This window comes from Herpailurus yagouaroundi, unplaced genomic scaffold (genome assembly GCF_014898765.1).
Source record: "Herpailurus yagouaroundi ecotype Mexico unplaced genomic scaffold, PumYag 67623, whole genome shotgun sequence".
NCBI classification, from domain to species: Eukaryota; Metazoa; Chordata; class Mammalia; order Carnivora; family Felidae; genus Herpailurus; species Herpailurus yagouaroundi.
The window spans coordinates 3,631,541-3,649,759 of NW_024420424.1; the positions used below are offsets into that span (position 1 = coordinate 3,631,541).

The following is an 18,219-nucleotide window of genomic DNA, read 5'->3' on the forward strand; positions in this document are numbered from 1 at the left end:
TATATATATATATATATATATATTTATATATATATAAAGTTCTCCATTTAAAACTGTCACATATTTGAACAAATAAAGTGTGAAGTTAAAAACATTCCGAAGTGCTTCCACAAAAGTGTCAGTGACTTGTGGCCATAGTTAGCTACAGGAAATTAGTGCTAAGGGTGAAATAGGGTAACAGGTATTTTAGACTGTTCTGGCTGCTTTGGGAATGCCATTAAAGCAAAAACTTTGCTTGACACAAATCACATTGTTATAATCAAATATCAAAGCTAAATATTTGTGACAAGTGCGAGTTTAACATATGTGGATCTTATGTTCCAAAATAATTCAGACTAAGTTTGCACTAAGAATTTAACAATAAACTATAACAATAAACTATCAATCTATTCCAGCCTCCACTTCCCTGCTCCAACCACTTATCATTATCAAGCTCAGTACAAAGAGATTTCAATCTTCTTTAGGGGAATTTTATTAGAATAAAGGAAATTTGGCATATGAAGAGGTATTTTATAGTTAGCAAAAATGTTCTCTAACTCACCATCTCTTTATGCAACAAATTCTGGCCGTAAGGAAACTTAATTACACAATGACGGCTTCTTCCTAAAGCCACAATTCCTGCAAATGCTACAGGGCTTCTAATTCTGGTCAAACAGATTCTCCAGGCAGCCTTGCCATATAAGGATAAGCAAAAACACAGAAATCCTCCAACAGGCTAATGTAAGGTCACAGGGCAGGCATATGAAAACCAAATATGGTAGCTAAATTCTCTAGCTCACAACAGATACTTAAAAAAAAGGGGGGGGGGGCTGTAACCACCAACTCCAAACTATCAGTACTTGAATCATAAAAAACTAAATAATCTGTTCTTATTACTGTAGCAGATGACAAATATGAGCCAATATACTGGGTACTACATTAGCTCCATCTTTTTATTCTTTTCCTTTTCAACTATAAGAAAAGCTACTGTGAAATGTGCTGCCAACATGGGCACATTCAACAACAGGGTATTGCATCTGAAGAAATAAATTAATTAAATCTGTCCCTGTACAGAAACTAATGTAGATTTCTGAAGTATCTCATGTGAATAGCTTCTGCCCCATTGTAGGGGAAGGCACTGTATTGCACTATGACCAAGAAAAATATCCATGTAAGTGACATCCTTTGGTACTAAGGATAAGTCCTGAGGAAATCCTTTTCCTCACTTGAACTCCAGGATAGAACAACATCTTGAGATCTGGTCCATGGCCATAAAGAAAAGATAATTTCCCCTTTGCCCTACCAAAACCACTACAGCAGTAATAGCAACAGTTAAGATACTGTCTGTCCAGTGATCATAGAATTTCAATTAGAATTATATGCCTTTACAATTTTAAAGGCTGATTAATTCAGTTAAAGTCAAATAAAATTAGAAGCATTTTGAGAGTGTGCATCAAAAACCATGGAAACATTCATGTTCCTTGATCCAGTAATATCACTTCTGAATTCCTGGTTTAAGTAAATAATGCAAAAGAGGATAGAACTTGTGCCTAAAGAGTTTATGCAATGTTTTGGTGTGTTTTTATTGTTGTTGTCATTTATTTATTTTTTTAGCAGTGGAAGATTAAAAATTGCCTGCATCAAACTATTTGGACTTGGTTAAGTAAACAATGGTGTGATCATTCAAAAGATTGCTGAGTACAATTGAAACTGACCACTGTATGATTATGTAGCAACAAGGAAAAACATTTATGATATAAACAGTGAAAAAAGAAGTCTAGAGAATCATGTATTTGCTATGAATCCAACTTGTGACAAGGAAAACTGTGTTTTTTAAATATCAGATAGGAATTCAAACACAATTATTATTACCTCTTATACAGACAGTAGGAGTGCTATCTCTTTACAACTTGCTCCGGAGACTGAGTGGTGTTAGGATCATGAGATTATGGGGATTCCCTTGCCAAACTTTTTTAGTGGTGTTATAATGCTTTACACACGTTAAAAATATTTCAAAAATCAATTTATGTATATAGAGCTCTTAATAAAGGCAGAATAGTATAATGCAAAGACAATAGATTATGGAACTTGTGGCAAACACACTGTCATGGGGCTCCATTATCCTTACCTCCTAGGATTCACTCCCTTGTATAATCCCTTCCCCCTGAGTATGGAAATGAACTGTTTCTTGCTTCCAATTAACAGAATATGGCAAACGTGATGGAATGTAATTCTAGTGATGATATTGTAAGGCTTGACCTTTCTTGCTAACCCACACTAGAGTTTCTCTCTCCTTTGTTACATATGAAAAAGCAAGCTGTCATGAGTACTCCAGCCTCAAGGAAATTAATTCTGCCATCAACCATGAGCTTAAAAGTGGATTCTTCCACAGTGGAGCCTCTAGATGACAAACCAGTCCTGGTTGACACCTTGATTTAGGCCTTGTAGAGAACCCAGCTAAGTTATGCCAGATTCCTTGATGCACTGACACTGTGATATAGTAAATGTGTACTGTTTTTAGCTACTAAAATGATAGTACTTTGTTACACAGCATAGAAAATTAATACAAAACCTGACTGACTTGGGTTTGAATTTGTATCCTACATTTCTTATCTGTGTGACTAAGCAAATTAATTAAATTTTCTGCGTCTCAAATTCCTCATTTATGAGGTGAGAGTAATAGCATTCACTTCCAAAAATGATTATAGAAACAAATATAGATGAGAGAAGCAATGTACCTCTCATACTGCCTACAATAAAATAGGCTGGATTGTAAACAATAAGCTCTTTCATGGATGGAACCTTGTCTATCTTGCTCATCATGTTATCCAGTACCCATTATCATATTTTACCTATAGCAGGTGTTCTATAAATGTGTAACAAGTGAGAAAATAAATAAATAAATAAATAAATAAATAAATAAATAAATAAATAAATGTAAACTCTCAAAGAATGGTAGCTACCTATTTTAAATATTCGTAAAGAACCCTTGTTCTCAAGTTATTAAAAACAATGAATTACACCATAGTACATCAATCCTATTACAATACAGTCCTTCCAGAGCTATATAGTAAGGGAATGCAGATGAAGAGCCAGGCTCTAGAATCAAACTTATGAATATTGTATTTGCACCATTCAATGTAACTTTTTGATAAACAGCTATCAATATCAATAGAAATTGCACATGAGGATGATAAATAGGTGTTTAAAGCAAATAGTGTAGTCACTAGGTAGTCACTACCAGACAAATGCTTTGTAAAGTGCTGGGATGACACCTCAACATTTAAAACGTCTAATGACTTCCCTCACTCATTTGCTGGGGCGCTGAGAAGCAAGATGGGCTGTTAAGCACACACACCCAGCAAATGTTTGAGGGGCCACTCAGACTTTAAAGTTCTTCCTAAAAAAAAAACCTTAAAAAGATGAAACTGTTTACTGCATTACAGTAAAATTCCAGAAGTGTGTATAGAAAAAGTGTCAAAGTAAGAAATTTTATCTGATACTATCCATAAAAATGTCCTTCTAATGTAAGAGAGTCTAATAGAAAGTTGTTTGACGGTTATATATTGCCAAACAATACATTTCTTGAGTCTTAGAGTAAATTTTCATTCAAAATATCCTACCAAGGATGCACAGCTGATGCAGCGGGTAGAGCATGTGACTCTCGATATTGGGGTCATGAGTTCAAGCCCCATGTTGGGCAGAGAGCTTACTTAAAAAAAATTTCCTGCCAAATTATAAAACTGCTCTTTTTCTTACATTAGTTACTTTATCTGGTATCTATTAAACTGCTCCAAATGTGAAATAATTACCACTCCCAAATGACAGATAAATCTGAAGCAGTAGAAAAAATCCAAGGTTAAGTCAATTTGAACCACGAACCCTATACCCATGACACTTAGCTAGTGTTCACTATAAAAGTCCACCAACATTTAATTCCTTTAAAAGGGGAAGGCCATGGGGCGCCTGGGTGGCTCAGTTGGTTAGGCGACTGACTTCGGTTCAAGTCATGATCTCACAGTTCGTGATCTCAAGCCCCATATCAGGCTCTGTGCTGACAGCTTAGAGCCTGGAGCCTACTTCAGATTCTGTGTCTTCCTTCTCTCTACCCCTCCCCTGCTCACGCTCTGTGTCTCTCTGTCTCTCAATAATAAATAAATGTTAAAAAATTTTTAAAAAAGGAAATATACCAAAAAAAATGTGAAACAATGAGTAACAAAGTCACTGAATTAATCTCTGTAAGCCCCCCAAAATCATTCTATGAAGAAGACCAATAATACTCCCAAATAAAAAGACACATGCAAATTCCCATGAATGCAATTCCTAATAACTCTAGGTTGAAAGAAAATGATTTCTCCACTTCCCTGTACCTTTCCAAAGGTAAAGGTAACTGCTTTTGCATATGTACTACTGCATTTTCAATCAGGTAAAACATCTCTTTGCTGTGACCAAATTCTGTCTTAGTACAGTAAGAATATTTTAAGGCAATGGCTTTTTCAAACTAGAGAGTAGTATTGTGGTAACAACAGAAAAAGAAGGAACAAAATAGAATGATTTAGGAAGGTTTGGTCTATTGCTAATGACATTCAAATAAGAGAATATCTCCATTGTCCACCATCAAATGTGGAAAAAAAACACAATATTTTTGCATGTTGTTCAAATTCATGGAAATGGTACAAAATGCCCCCTATAACTTACTCAAATTCAATCTATTTACCCTTAAAAATTACCATTCTATTAAATGCATGATAATAGGACATAGCAAATCTTTGTACACACACAATATCTGAGTGGCTTTCACAAATAATTCTATCATACTTTTAGATCACAGAGTCAGCTATCAAAACAATGAAAATTTTGTATAATTAAACAGCATGGTTTATTAATGTAATATAATCAGACAAATAGGCCTGACTTTATTTTTTTTACACACTGAAAAAAAAATACAGCCACCCTCAGTTACAGTCTAATCAAGGTAAAGAATATTTTATTTTATTTTATTTTACTTGAGAGAGAGAGCACTCAAGTGGGGTGGAGCAGCAGAGGGAGAGAGACAATTAAAAACATTCTTTTTAATGTTTATTTATTTTTGAGAGAGAGAGAGACAGTGTGAGCATGGGAGGGGCAGAGAGAGAGGGAGACACAGAATCCAAAGCAGGCTCCATGCTCTGAGCTGTCAGCATAGAGCCCGATGTAGGGCTCAAACCATGAGATCATGACCTGAGCCAAAGTCAGAGGCTTAACCAACTGAACCATCCAGTCACCCCAGGAGAGAGAGAGAGAGAGAGAGAGAAGCTTAAGCAGGCTCCATGCTGAGCCTGCTGACTCAATCCCATGACTCTGGGATCATGACCTGAACTGAAATCAGGAGTCAGATGCTAAACCAACTGAGTCACCCAGGTACCCCCAAGGCCAAGGATTTTAAGTAGTGTTACACAAACATATGATTATTTCAATATATATTTTTTGCCTTTTTAAAGGAATTTTCAACAATCTTTACAAAGAAATGTATATTATTAAATGTTGTTTAAAAATCTAGAAGTTGCTTATATGACTATTTAAGTTCTCCAGGCTCAATTGGTAGGCAATTCTTTGTCCAATTATTTTCCATACATGTAAAAAGTATGTCCTTGGTCACCCTCTCTGGATATTCCTGGGAAAATAACTGCTAACCAAATACAGAGATAAGTAAAGAATCCTGGGGGCACCTGAGTGGCTTAGTTGGTTGAGTGTCTGACTTCGCCTCAGGTCATGATCTCGCTGTTCATGGGTTCGAGCCCCACATTGGGCTCTCTGCTGTCAGCAAGAAGCCTGCTTTGGATCCTCTGTCCCTCTGTCTCTCTGCTCCACCTCGCTCACATGCACATGTTTTCTCTCTCTCAAAAATAAATAAACATTAAAAAAATCTTAGGAAAAAAAATCCTGAAAGGGATTTCCAGTAAGAGAAAAGAAATACCCAACCTACAAGGAAGACAAATAAGTTTAATAGGAGATCTTGACACAAAAAACCTGGCAGGCCAGAAGGGAGTGGCATTATATATTCAATGTGCTTAATGGGAAAATATGCAGCCAAGAATACTTTATCCAGCAAGGTTGTCATTCAGAAAAGAAGGACAGATAATGAATTTCCCAGGGAGTTGGTGACCACTAAACCAGTCCTGCAAGAAATATTAAAGCGGACTCTTTGAGTGGGAAAAAAAGACCAAAAGCAACAAAGACTAGAAAGAAACAGAGAAAAATCTCCAGGAACAGCGAATTTACAGGTAATACAATGGCACTTAATTCTTATCTATCAATAATTACTATCGATGTAAATGGAATAAATGCCCCAAATACATAGGATATCAGCATGGATAAAAAAAAAAAAAAAAAAAACAAGACTCATATAATATGCTGCTTAAAAGAGACTCATTTTGGACCTAAAGTCACCTCCAGATTGAAAGTCAGGGGATGGAGAATCATCGATCATGCTAATGGATGCCAAAAAAAAAAATGTGAGACAGGAAACCACCAAAATCCTAGAGGAGAACACAGGCAGCAACCTCTTTGACCTCTGCTGTAGCAAGTTTTTACTAACATGTCTCTTGAGGCAAGGGAAACAAATGCAAAAATGAACTATTGGGAAATTTTGACAAGATGAACAGCTTCAGCACAGCACAGGAAACAATCAACAAAACAAAAGGCCACCTCTGAAATGGGAGAAGATATTTGCAAATGACATATTAAAGGATTAGTATCCACATTCTATAAAGAAGTTATCAAAAAAAGTTATGCACACCCAAAAAATATAAGTAATCCAGATAAGAAATGGGCAGAAGACAAGAGTAGACATTTTTCCAAAGACATAGATGGCTAACAGACACATGAAAAGATGCTCAACATCACTCATCATCAGGGAATAGGAATCAAAACCATGAGATGCTACACCACACTTTTCCAAATGGCTAACATCAATAACACAGGTAACAACAGACGTTGGCAAGGATGTGGAGAAAGGGGAACACTTTTGCACTGTTGGTGGGAATGCAAACTGATGTAGCCACTCTGGAAAACAGGATGGTGTTTCCTCAGAAAGTTGAAGATAGAACTACCCTACAGCCCAGCAATTGCACTACTAGGCATTTACACAAAGGATACAAAAGGATACAAAACCATTGATTTGAAGGGGTATATGTACTCCAACATTTATAGCAGCAGTATCAAAAATAGGCAAGTTACAAAAAGAACCCAAATATCCATTGACTGATGAATGGATAAAGAAGATGTGGTGTGTGTGTGTGTGTGTGTGTGTGTGTGTGTGTGTGTGTAGTAATATTATTCAGCCTTAAAAAAGAATGAAATCCTGAAATTTGCATCAATATGGATAGGGTAGAGAGTATAATGCTAAATGAAATAAATCAGTCAGAGAAAGACAAATACCATATGATTTCACTCACATATGTCATTTAAGAAACAAAACAGATGAACATAGGGGAAGGGAGGAAAAGAGAGAGTGAAGCAAACCATAAGAGACTCTTAACTATAGAGAACAGAGGGTTGATATGGAGGGGATGGGTGGGGGGATGGGCTAAAGGTTGATGGGTATTAAGGAGTGTACTGTTGTGATGAGCATTGAATGTTATATGTAAGTGATGAAGCACTAAATTCTACAACTGGGACCAATTTTGCTATATATGTTAACTAACTAGAATTTAAATAAAAACTTGAAAAAGAAAGAAAACAACTGCTAACCATATCCAGCTGATGATGAATCCCTAGAATAATCTTTACACCTAAAGGGCAGCCTATGACTTCAGAAAGCAAACACAAAAACAAAAGAGTAAATAAAGCCCTTTCAGACTACATTAGCGGTGGTGTGTTTTTTTTCCCCTTTAGTTGGTGAAGTGATAATATTTCATTAGGAAATTAAACACTTTCCTTTTAAAAAAAATTTAATGTTTATTTTTGAGAGAGAGAGCAGGGGAGGAACAGAGAGAAAGGGAAACACAGAATCTGCAGTGGGCTCAAGATTCCAAGATGTTAGCACAGAGTCTGATGTGGGGCTTGAACTCACAAACTTGGAGATCATGACCTGATCTGAAGTCAGAGGCTTAACTGACTGAGCCATCCAGGTGCCCTTAAACACTTTCCTTTTAAGAGAGTATGGCAACGTAGAGAATTCTGTATCTTGGCCAAAACAAATTCATTTGCCATAGGAAAAAATAACTAGACTGAAGTCTTAGCTGACCAGTGTGCCCCAGGTGAACATTCCAGAGAAAACTATGAATGTATTCCCAGACTCGAGCCAATAAACCATATTCCAAACTGACCAGCTGAGAATAATGGTTATATGTTACCTAATTAGTTAAATAAGACCAGGATCAAATGGTCCAAGAAGTTAACCAATAGTAAACTAAGGTTGCTAAACAAAATCGGCTTGGGCCATGCAGTTCTGTGGGTTTATTAGTGAGTTTCTGTGCAATTTAATTGCTATCATTGTTATTTGGATTATGACTGTCAAGAACAGCATGAACAGCAATAAAAACTACTGTCAAGAATTGTGAAAGATCTGATATTTTTATCCTACTTGCACACTAACAGATAAGCCTGCCATAGTTTTAAGAATGGTGGCAGAAAACATGAGACTTCTCCATCACAACAAGAGTAGTATCCAAAGTATCAGCATGTTCTTTTACCTTTTCTCTGTTCCTTAATTCCTTTATGGTGACACAGGAAGCCATGTTAGGGAACCCAGGTATTTTATACAGAGCCATACACAAGTCTTCCCTTTGGTTTAGGGAGAGACACTGTCATCTTTCAAGGCAGGTTTTATCCTTGAAAAGATAATACAGAACAATGGTAGTCAGTGCCTTTGCTCACAAGATGTGCAGAAATGCAAGAAACTAAAGGAGAACTGTCTGCCTACACCTACTATTTACAACTGATTTGGCTTTATAAGGTTCTCAACTCTTCTAGGTTTCTGAAGAGGAAGCTAATCTGAACATCAAACGTACTTTTGCCTGATGAAATCCTATCATTTCACATGGTTGAAAAGAAAATTGTGGGAGTTATGTTGTATAGAAATTCTATTAAAAACAGAAATCATGGATTATTCAAGAATTCATCAAGCCAGACTAAACTCTTCTTCCCCCAGGGATAATACATTCATCAGCAGTCCCTCATAAGTTAGGTTGCTTATGTGTAAAATCAATTCTTGTGACCAATGTTACATCTTTAACTTCTCTAATTCAAAACCCAAATATCCATATGTGTGCCAAAACACAAAAAGTAAATCATGACCTCATTTTGAAGTCTAGACAAGCTGCAAAGCATTTATTCTCTCTGTAAACATGCTTTTGCCTTATTTTCATCCTGATTTAGGAAATTATTTGTTGAAATAAATCTAATAATAGTCAAGTTTAAAAGAGAAAAAAAACCTGGCAGTTATCACTACAGTATTCTTATGAAAGTAAAGTCTATGAAAAAAGGACTGTAATGCCAATGTTACTACTAAAATGTTATATGAACAGAATTGCTTTTATAGTTTGTTTTAATTTTAATCAATATTACAAGTAAGCATATGGCATAGGGAATAAAATTGCAAAAATTAAAATATTCATTTTACCTTATGATTTTTAAAAGTACTTCATTTCTGGGACAGCTGGGTGGCTCAGTTGGTTGAGCGTCTGACTCTTGGTTTCAGCTCAGGTCATGATCTCACAGTTTCGTGAGTTTGAGCCCCACATCTGGCTCTGTTATTGCAGAGCCTGCTTGGGATTCTCTCTCTCTCTCTCTCTCTCTCTCTCTCTCTCTCTCTCTCTCTCCCTCTGGCCTCTCCCATTCATGTTATCTCTCTCTCTAAATAAATAAATACACATTAAAAAACATTGATGGACCTTTTAAAACATCTGCATGATATATGTCAATGATTCTTCATCATAGAATCCTGCACTTTTTAACAGCTTGAAGACTCACAAACATTTAAGTGACTAGTTTTGTAGGGCAACAGGGAATAATATAAAAATATTCCCAGCCTTCCAAAATGTGTGGAATTACATACTTCTTGGAATAAAAACAAGTAAAATGGTGAAAAATAAAGAGATTCATTGCTATGTTGTACTTAATTAAAAAATTTTTTTAATTAACATTTTTTTTCTATTTTCTTCAGTCTATGCTCATATATTGGTAATGAAATCCACCCTTCCTCCCAATCCTGTAGATGAATTCCTGTTTCACTGCTTAGCTCTTTGGGGAGCATAATAGGACAAAATACTATTTCTGTTTGAAAATTTTTAAGTTTAAGACACTAAATTCAATTTCCACACTTAAGTAAAATATTTATGATAGCTATGTATTTTTAAAGTTATTTATTTATTTTGAGAGAGAGAGAGAGAGAGAGAGCAAGTGGGGGAGGGTTAGAGAGATAGGAAAAGAGAAAGAATTCCAAGTAGGCTCCACACCATCAGCACAGAGCCCATTCTCACAAACCCTGAGATCATGACTTTGGCCAAGATCAAGAGTCAGAGGCTTAACTGACTGAGCCACTCAGGTGCCTCATGATACTTATATACTTTTAAATACTTACGCCATGTGCTAAATATTACACTAAGCACTTTAATTGCATTATCTCATTTTAATGGGTCAGAAAACAGTTAACCTTTTCCAAGAAGACACAGCTAGAAAACAGTAGAGCAGAGATTCAAAGTAAGCAGCATTTTTTTTTCTAGTTTAAAGTTTTTGTTTAAATTCTAGTTAGTTAACATACAGTGTAATATTAGTTTCAGGAGTAGAATTTAGTGATTCATCACTTGCATACAACACCCAGTATAAGTGGCTTTTAATTATTTTTTAAATTGAGGTATAGTTGACATAATATTTTATTAGTTTCAAGTGTACAATATAGTAATTTGACATTTATATACATTACAAAATGCTCACAGGATAAGTGTAGTTATCAGCTTAATTATTAATAATAGATGAAATAATTTCAGATATTAATTAGTTGATATACATTATCAGTTATCAAAGTGAAAGATTACTTCCAAAATACAAAGTAGACAAGTGTAAAGGAACTAAATAAATCCTAATTAATGGACTAGTCTCTTAAAAGAAATGATCTCATTTAATTAAAAGATGATGCTGACAATAATATGGGACCACTGGTAAAAAGCAGGACATTGTTGATGTGGTTTTGGAGTGGTGGTGGGGATCTGGAGCCAATGGCTAAGAAAGAATTCTTGAGACATCTTTGGTGCAAAAAAGTGATTTTATTAAAGCACAGGGACAGGACCTGTGGACAGAAATAGCTGAACTGGGGTTGTGAACTGGTTATATACTATGGAGTTGGAGGAGGTAAAGGCAAAAGGGAGGTTTCCAAAAGGACTTTCATACGCTAAAGAGGACTCTTAAGATACTGGAGGCCTAGCTATTGTCAAGCTAAGTTGTTTTTTGTTTTTTTTTTTTTTCCTCTAGTAAAGTATTAACATTAAGACAGTAGGGAGTTCCTGGAGGAATGTTTTACTCTGCCTATCTCAAGTATTTGTTAATGGGTTGCAGGTTATAAAGAAATTTAATTTTACCTACCATTTCTTTCTCACTTTTACTCCCCACATCACTATGGAGGGGAGGGTGATGTTAGGGCTCCAGGAAACTGAGTCTATAGGTTTCTGAAGATTAGGTTATTGATAAGATTGCCTTTTTCTTATAATTTACTAAGACATTTGTAAAGTGATGGAGACTCATGTCCTACATGACTGTGATCTCTAACAGATAACCTTTGGTTTCTCCCTTTCCTTTGTTCTTGGGCTGCCAGAAGTGCCTGAGAAATGTCACACATATCCCACCTGGGGAGGGGGGGGGCATGCTGGCTTGTGCTTTGCCCTCAGTTTGTCTTTGTCTCCCTCATCATTGTAAATGAAGGTAGACCTTCCATATATATGTGTATCATATAAATGTGTATGTGTTGTGTATATCTGAGAAGCAAAAGGTGAAATAAGGATCAGAGAGAGTAAAGATGATGAGTTATGTTTTAAATGAATTGAGCTATAAGTCCTCTATAGGGAGGAGAAATCAACCCATGAGTATGAGAACAGAAAGTGCTATCTGAACAAACAACCAAAGGAAAAAAAAAAAAAAAAAACAAAGCACAGCAAAACAAGATGATAAATTCAGTAAATGCTATCTTTACAAGTGAAGACGCTTTTTAAATATTTTTTCAATGTTTTATTTATTTTTGAGCGACAGAAAGAGACAGGGCAGGAGTGGGGGAAGGTCAGAGAGTGAGGAAGACACAGAATCTGAAGCAGGATCCAGGCTCCAAGCTGTCAGCATAGAGCCTGACGTGGGGCTCAAACCCACAAATTGTGAGATCATGACCTGATCGGAAGTCAGATGCTTAACCAACTGAGCCACCCAGGCGCCTGAGGCTTTTGTTTATGATAAACATATAATGGCTATTCACAGTAAGTAAAATTGGCAAATTAATGCACTGTGCTTCTCTTTTGTTTCCTACTCCTACGGTTCACTGTTAATATAAATGCTTTTGTCTTTGTAGAGCTGTTACCACATCATCAATGCAGGCTTGCTAATCCTAATAGCCCTTGTGTGGAAAAAAGACTAAAATATATATATATATATATATATATATATATATATATATATATATATATATACACACACACACACACACACACACAAACATTTACATACAAGTTTTGTTATCCCTACTAGATTACAATCTCCTCAAAAGGCAGTTCCCACATCTGATTTGTGTTTGTGTCCCTCAGAATACCAGAATGCTTCACACATTGTGGGTATTCAATAAATATATTTTTTAAATGTTTACTTACTTTTGAGAGAGAGAGAGAGAGAGCAGGGGAGGGACAGAGAGAGAAGGAGACAGAGGATCCAAAGCAGGCTCTGTGCTGACAGAAGAGAGCCCTACATGGGGCTCCAACCCATGAAACCCACAAAACCCGAGATCATAAACCGAGCCGAAGCAGATACTTAACTGACTGAGCCACCCAGGAGCCCCTTCACTAAATATTTTTAGGTAAAGGCCCCTTCAACACAGAAGACCTTATTTAAATCACAATGCATTGCTGGAGAAGTGAATAAAGTACACCAAAGATGGCCGATGGGGCTAAAATAAACTCTGGTCTCTAGCTTAGAGACCCCTCCTCTGGGTTCTTCTTCCTTTGTTTGCTGCTCATGCAACCCCCCCCCCCCAAAGATATGGAAGCTGACGACTATAAATTACCCTCCCCACTTGCATTTGGTGTTCAGATCTTTGGAGAAATGGTCTCCTCTGAGCCCACCTGTGTTAAATAAATCTCCAATCCACCAAGATCTCTGAGTGCCGCTTGGTTTTTCTGCCAGCGTTCCAGCCTGATTCCACAAGATATTTGGTTCCCTGACCAGAAAACCCAACCGCGCTGGCCCATTATTGCCACTGGCTTGGGAAAGGGAAAATGGTGAGGCGGTGACAGAATGAGGGATTGCAAGGGAGAGGGCAAGTCCTGCTTGAATTTCAGCAGTCTCCCGCTCAGGTGCCTCAGGCCGGCCCCTGCTCCACCATTCCCGCTGGACTCGAGGAAACTTGGCAGGTGAGGACCTGGACCTGAGGTCAGAACCATTATGGCTGGGGCCCAATCTAGTCAGGCCCACTCACAAGAGTGGAAGGGGGACCTGATCACTCCCTGAGACTTCAGAAGTCTCACAGGTAGGAATTCTATGGGAGGGAATGTAATAACCTCTGGTGTGTATGTGAATGTGAATGTGCTACTTGGTCTAGCCTGCCTGCCAAATACGATTCTGTGGCTCCACAGGTGGGTGCCCTTGGGGTCCCCAGGGGCTCACGGAGTCTGAATGGGCCCATCTGAAATTCCATGATGGATGACACAAGGTCTGTGGCAGCATCAGAGTGGTTTCTGATCATGAGTCGCAGGGCTGGGACTGCTGTGGCTGAGCATTGCCTGGGTTCCTTCGGGACACAGACAGGAGGGCATCTGTCTGGTCTCCTCATTGGAGGGGGTGCCCCTGTCCCTCTGTCTTTGCAACGCCACCTGGTGGGAGCATTGTGGGGTCAGGACAGAGCAAGGAGGGGGTTTTTGGTAGACTGTGGAATTGCGATAGCCCCTGGCACATTGGGGACCCTATATGAGTTGGAATGGTCCACTTTTGGTGTGGGGGGCCCTCTGGGGGAACCTTGGATGTCCCAATGGTCTGCTGCATCTGGCATATTGTCTGCAGAGACACAGGTCACCCTGATCAATGTCCATGCATCGACTCCTGGCTTGAAATTGCCCCAAATCCTCCGCCTTGGGTGCAATTCATCCATAGTAAGAAGAGCCAGGCTAAGGTTTTAGCCACTTTATCCGGAAACTCACCCAGGGAACCAAAGAAGCGACCCACCACTCTCCTAGTGTTCTGCCTCCTCATGACTCATTAGGCTCCCTCCCCCTCCCTTGAGCTTGAAACTCCTCCCCCCTCTGTCGCACCACCTCCACTGCCCATTTCTCCTCCCCTTCTGGGCCTGGAGAACCCTCCCCCACAAGGACCAGATGCCAGATTGTGCCCTAGGCCATGCGCAGGCACTCTCCAGATGCCGGTCCACATCCGCTGGTACCAAGAGGCTCTCTGGGGGATCAGAGCAGGGGCTGAGAAGGCCATAAATATGCCCAGAAGCAAGGGGATTCCCCTCCCCCTGGGGATTATTATAAGAAACTATGTGAGGCTTACACCCTGTTTGCTCCAGAGGCACAAAAGAGCCATGACAAAAGGACAGAGAAGGTCTAGCCACCAGAACCTCCTTAGCAAGGGGTCAATGAACCTACTGCAAGGGGAAAGGACATTAAAAAGAATAAGTGTCCCAACCAGGGAAAGTCCCCAAACCCCAGCTGATATCAGGAGGAACCTTGAGAAGGGGACCTTATTGGTCTAGCCAATATAGAATCAGACTAAAAGGGGACACTGACTCTCTCTCCAGGTTCCTCTTCCTAATAGATGTGAAGGATTTTACCTCATATCCCAGGTTAATGGCTATAATTAGAGCCAACTGTGGTTAGTCTACCCCGGGACAGGGACTTTAAGGAATATTCCCAAGCAGTTGCTGCTTATACCTTCCCCTCCCCCTCATGTTTCTGCACCAACTTGGGTGTGGTCCTGTTCCATCCTCAATGTCTCAGGCACCGTTGGTTCCTCCTCCCACCCTCCAAGTCAAGGAGCAAAGTGCGCCCCCCTTAGACCACCCATTTCAGATATCTCCACTGGTGCTCCAAATGAAAATTGACAATGGGGAAAAACTGATTGACTTTTACGTGGATGCAGGTGAAACATATTCGATGTTTAAACTAATTTAAGTTTATTGGACCTGTCTTTAAAGTTATCAGCAAAGGTCAAATAAGCTCATGTTATCTCTTTTGCAATTTGTTAATGATAGTTATTTTTTCTGTCTCAAAGTTTTCATGGGTAATTAAGATAACTTTCAAGGTCCTTGGTAACCTGAAACTTTCCAGATAGGATGGAATGCTAAAGCTTTGATTACTGAACATAGGTTTGTGTTTTCAACTTCTTATTGCTGAGAAATTAAGGCTATTCGGACCTATTGGAAAACATGCTTTGTACTTAATTGGTTCATGAATTTACCATTTAAAAAATTCTGATGTAAACACCTCTTAGTTGATTACTAAATCCTCAATTGGAGACTAAGGTTTCCTAAGAGTTAAAATTCTGCTAAGTGTACTTAAGACTGATAAAAATAAAGAAAAGCAACCCTGTATGTAGGAAAGTAGGAGGTATATAAGAAAGATATAAAGAATGGAAATACAGTTTTGTTGAGGGTAGAAGAAAGTAATTTTGTCCTAAATGAGACTGGTTATTTGGAGAGAAATGGTTTTGGGACAAAATTTGAAGGCAAAAGAAGGTTGTAGAAGGTTGAGATGAATGGAATTTTAAAAGTACACTAGTATAAGGTTGAAATTCTGCTTTTCTCTCTGCTCAAATGACAAAGTTTTCTTGAACTGTTGATCTGCTCTTGATAAGACAATGCAAACAAAGGTCTGTCCTCCAGGAAAATCAAAGTTTTAGGTTTCATCTTTATCAGGTCTTTGATTACTTAGTTAAAACTTCTCAATGTTAAAGCTAGGTTTTGATAACAACTATATAATGCTATACATTCACCTTTGGGATCTTTTATTGCCACTTTGGTTGAATAAATAAAATTTTAAGATTTGTAATGATCTGTAATCCTATTTAGGATGCACTTATGACTTCCTGGGGTTTCAACAAACTTCTCAGGATTTAAATGTTAAATGAAGTCTTCTTGACCAAGTAGGCCCTTTTATTTGGGATGCTAAGTTACTTGGAAAAGCACTGTCAAACAATGGTAAACCTTAGGTTATATTGCACAGGTAAATGTTGTAACTGCCCAAATATATGCAATTCATAAAGTTTTTTTTTTTTAATTTTTTTTCAACGTTTATTTATTTTTGGGACAGAGAGAGACAGAGCATGAACGGGGGAGGGTCAGAGAGAGAGGGAGACACAGAATCGGAAACAGGCTCCAGGCTCTGAGCCATCAGCCCAGAGCCCGACGCGGGGCTCGAACTCACGGACCGCGAGATCGTGACCTGGCTGAAGTCGGACGCTTAACCGACTGCGCCACCCAGGCGCCCCATGCAATTCATAAAGTTTTAATGAACTGCCCAAATATATGCAATTCATAGAGTTTTAGTGTGTTGATATAAGGTCATCACAATATTCTGATTACTTGAAATGTTATGTGTCACAGAGATAACCGAATTTCTTTGTCAATTGCATCATAATGAACTCTCATCAGATCTTTAATGATGTTTATTTTGAGATTTTGTCATTTATAATCGTTCTTATTCTCTCACAAAACATGTTTCTCCTTCAAGAAGATTTACAAAAAGGACTTGAGGACAAATGCAGGTATTCGACATCTTTAAGATTAATACTAAAATGGGTAAGAATTTCCAGAACTAAAAAACTGCATTCAAATTGAACAAGAATTAGGAACATGGGGGGCGCCTGGGTGGCGCAGTCGGTTAAGCGTCCGACTTCAGCCAGGTCACGATCTCGTGGTCCGTGAGTTCGAGCCCCGCGTTGGGCTCTGGGCTGATGGCTCAGAGCCTGGAGCCTGCTTCCCATTCTGTGTCTCCCTCTCTCTCTGCCCCTTCCCCGTTCATGTTCTGTCTCTCTCTGTCCCCAAAATAAATAAGCGTTGAAAAAAAAATAAAAAAAAAAAAAGGATTAGGAACATGGGATTAAATGAACTGAGGAAGATTATAGTTTTGTGATTCTTGTTGAAAATATTGCTGGTTCTCATGGGGCGCCTGGGTGGCGCAGTCAGTTAAGCGTCCGACTTCACCCAGGTCACGATCTCGCGGTCCGGGAGTTCGAGCCCCGCGTCAGGCTCTGGGCTGATGGCTCAGAGCCTGGAGCCTGTTTCGGATTCTGTGTCTCCCTCTCTCTCTGCCCCTCCCCCATTCATGCTCTGTCTCTCTCTGTCCCAAAAATAAATAAATGTTGAAAAAAAATTAAAAAAAAAAAAAGAAAATATTGCTGGTTCTCTAACATTTCCTCTTCCAGATTAAGGAAACTGTCTCTTAGATATCTATGATATACAAAAATGTCATAAAGTATTCATTTGTAAACTGAAGCATTTACCTTTTCTCTCTACATAATTCCCCTGAAATTCAAAAACTCTCAATGAGTATTCTTTCCTTCATAGCAATTAAAATTGTTTGCATAAGTTCAATAAGAATCTGTTCATCTTGTAACAGATCACCGTTGGAAATACTGGTTATTTTACCAAGGCTTTGACTGCAATAACATAATTGAGGATGACATTCATAGACTCAGATATGACCACACAGCTTTAAGGAACCAGAGTTGGCTTTATAAAACATGGAGCCATAAAGCTCCTTGGAAATGTTGGCCTGGTGCCTTGCTTACAGAGTTCCCAGCAGCCTCACCAGGTGAGTAAAGAAGGTCACTTCCTGGCAGGTGCAAAACCTCAGGATATCTTGAGGACCTCATGAAGAGGAATTCACCAAATTCTACAGGCACTGCAGTCCTGTATGATGGCAAGTATTTGGCTTGGCTTCTGGCCTGGAGAGGCTACTAAAAGTTCAACCCGGAGATTCATTATAAAAGGTTCCAGCAAAGCAAACTTTAAAAGATCCTCATGATCAATCATTATTCTTGCTGAGCCGGATTTGTTAAGACTGGGTTTATTCT

General features: G+C 38.5%; 1 protein-coding gene across 3 annotated transcripts in view; it reads right to left on the reverse strand.

Annotated features, from left to right (window-relative positions):
- Window positions 1–18,219, reverse strand: part of SH3BGRL (SH3 domain binding glutamate rich protein like) — an 80,267-nt gene that overhangs the window by 26,983 nt on the left and 35,065 nt on the right. Inside the window, exon 1 of one of the 3 annotated variants that reach the window (XM_040467919.1) lies at window positions 542–628. The exons of the other annotated variants lie outside the window; for them this stretch is intronic. Within the exon in view, the coding sequence (XP_040323853.1) occupies window positions 542–544 (3 nt within the window). The 5' untranslated portion in view covers window positions 545–628. Of the gene's footprint in view, window positions 1–541; window positions 629–18,219 lie in introns of those variants that run through there. 3 annotated transcript variants of the gene reach the window in all.